The sequence below is a fragment of the Pseudoliparis swirei genome, chromosome 16 (assembly GCF_029220125.1).
Source record: "Pseudoliparis swirei isolate HS2019 ecotype Mariana Trench chromosome 16, NWPU_hadal_v1, whole genome shotgun sequence".
In the NCBI taxonomy this organism is placed as follows: domain Eukaryota; kingdom Metazoa; phylum Chordata; class Actinopteri; order Perciformes; family Liparidae; genus Pseudoliparis; species Pseudoliparis swirei.
In genome coordinates, this window is record NC_079403.1 from 655,921 (window position 1) to 658,420 (window position 2,500).

Sequence of the window (2,500 nt, forward strand, 5' to 3'; positions counted from 1 at the left end):
CAGACAGGCAGACAGACAGACAGAAAGACAGAGAGACAGAGAGAGAGACAGAAAGAGAGACAGAGAGACAGAAAGAGACAGACAGAGAGACAGAGAGAGATAGAGAGAGATACAGAGAGAGAGAGAGACAGAGAGAGAGACAGACAGAGAGAGAGAGATAGATACAGAGAGAGACAGAGAGAGAGAGAGAGAGAGAGAGACAGAGAGAGACAGAGAGACAGAGAGACAGAGAGGTAGAAGTTGACGTCCTTGTGTCCTTTAATTGATGATAAATGAGTTTATTTGTTTTAGGAGAAACACTGGAGTGTTTATACAACACACACACACACACACACACACACACAAACACACTCACACTCACTCACACTCACACACACACACACACACACACACACACACACACACACACACACACACACACACACTCACACACTTGTTCTTCTCTGAATCAGCATCTTTAAAATATTTTAATATATTTCAGGTTTTATTTTATTCTTCTGATAATACAATAATAATAATAATGAATAATAATATAAAAATATAATAATATAATAATAATATAATAATAATTATAATAATAATAATATAATAATATAATAATACTAATATGATAATATAATAATATAATAATAATATAATAATATAATATAATAATAATATAATAATATAATAATATAATAATAATGATGAATATAGTTATACAATTTCTAAAGAGGGAGGTGAACATTAAACACTACCCCCCCCCCCCCCCCCCCCCTGAGCGCACGCCGCTCACCTGTCCGTCACTTCTCACCTGAGACTCTCCGGAGCTGCACGCGCCGTCGGGAGCAGCGCGGGACTCTCACCTCCAAACTTTACTTCTCTTTGCTTTCTGGAGTCTCTGAACCGGGACCAGGACCGGGACTAGGACCAGGACCGGGAGGAGGGCAGGTACCAGGACCAGGACCAGGACCAGGAACGGGACCTGCACCAGGACCGGGACCATGTCTCGGGCGGAAGAGCGCGAGGAGGCGGACTGCGTGTGCTCCGTCGGGATGAAGGTCACGTGGGACATCAACGACCCCAAACTGCCGCAGGTACATGTCCGCGTGTGCATTAACTATATATATATATATATATATATATATATATATATATATATATATATATATATATATATATATATATATATATATGTATACTATTATAGTTTATGAGTATGAGTATTAGTACATTATGATATATGATTATTATTATGATATATGATTATTATTATGATATATGATTATTATTATATTATGATATATTATTATTATTTCATTATGATATATTATTATTATTTCATTATCATATATGAGTATTATTATGATATATAATTATTATATTATGATATATGATTATTATTATATTATGATATATGATTATTATTGTTATTATATATGATTATTATTATGATATATGATTATTATTATATTATGATATATGATTATTATTATATTATGATATATTATTATTATTATTATGATATATGATTATTATTATGATATAAGATTATTATTATATTATGATATATGATTATTATTATATTATGATATATGATTATTATTAAATTATGATATATGATAATTATTATTATGATATATGATTATTATTATATTATGATATATTATTATTATATTATGATATATGAATATTATTACACTATGATATATGATTATTATTATATTATGATATATGATTATTATTATATTATGATAAATGATTATTATTATGATATATGATTATTATTATATTATGATATATGATTATTATTATATTATGATAAATGATTATTAAGAATAAGAAGAATATACACTTTTATTAATCCCCAAGGGGAAATTAGTTCTCTGCATTTAACCCATCCTTAGTTATTAAGGAGCAGTGGGCTGCGGTGAAGCGCCCGGGAAGCAACTGGGGGTTCAGTGCCTTGCTCAAGGACACTTCGACTTGCAGCTAATGGGGAGAGCGGGGATCGAACCCACAACCTTGCGGTTGCAGGACGGCCCTCTTACCCCACTGAGCTAAAGCTCATTATTATATTATGATATATGATTATTATATTATGATATATTATTATCATTATATATGATTATTATTATGATATATGATTATTATTATATTATAATATATTATAATTATATTATTATAATATATTATAATTATATTATGATATATGATTATTATTATATTATGATATATTATTATTATATTATGATATATGATTATTATTATGATATATGATTATTATTCTATTATGATATATGATAATTATTATTATGATATATGATTATGATTATATTATGATATATTATTATTATTATATTATGATATATGATTATTATTATATTATGATATATTATTATTATTATGATATATGATTATTATGATATTATGATATATGATCATTATTATTACGATTATTATATTATGATATATTATTATTATGATATATGATTATTATTATATTATGATATATGATAAT

General features: G+C 27.5%; 1 protein-coding gene across 1 annotated transcript in view; it reads left to right on the forward strand.

Moving 5' to 3' along the window:
* The first annotated feature begins 983 nt into the window (after positions 1–983).
* The window catches only part of gcm2 (glial cells missing transcription factor 2), an 8,122-nt gene continuing 6,605 nt past the window's right edge, over positions 984–2,500 (forward strand). Inside the window, exon 1 of the mRNA XM_056434600.1 lies at positions 984–1,076. Coding sequence (XP_056290575.1) covers positions 984–1,076 — 93 coding nt within the window. The remainder of the gene's footprint in view (positions 1,077–2,500) is intronic.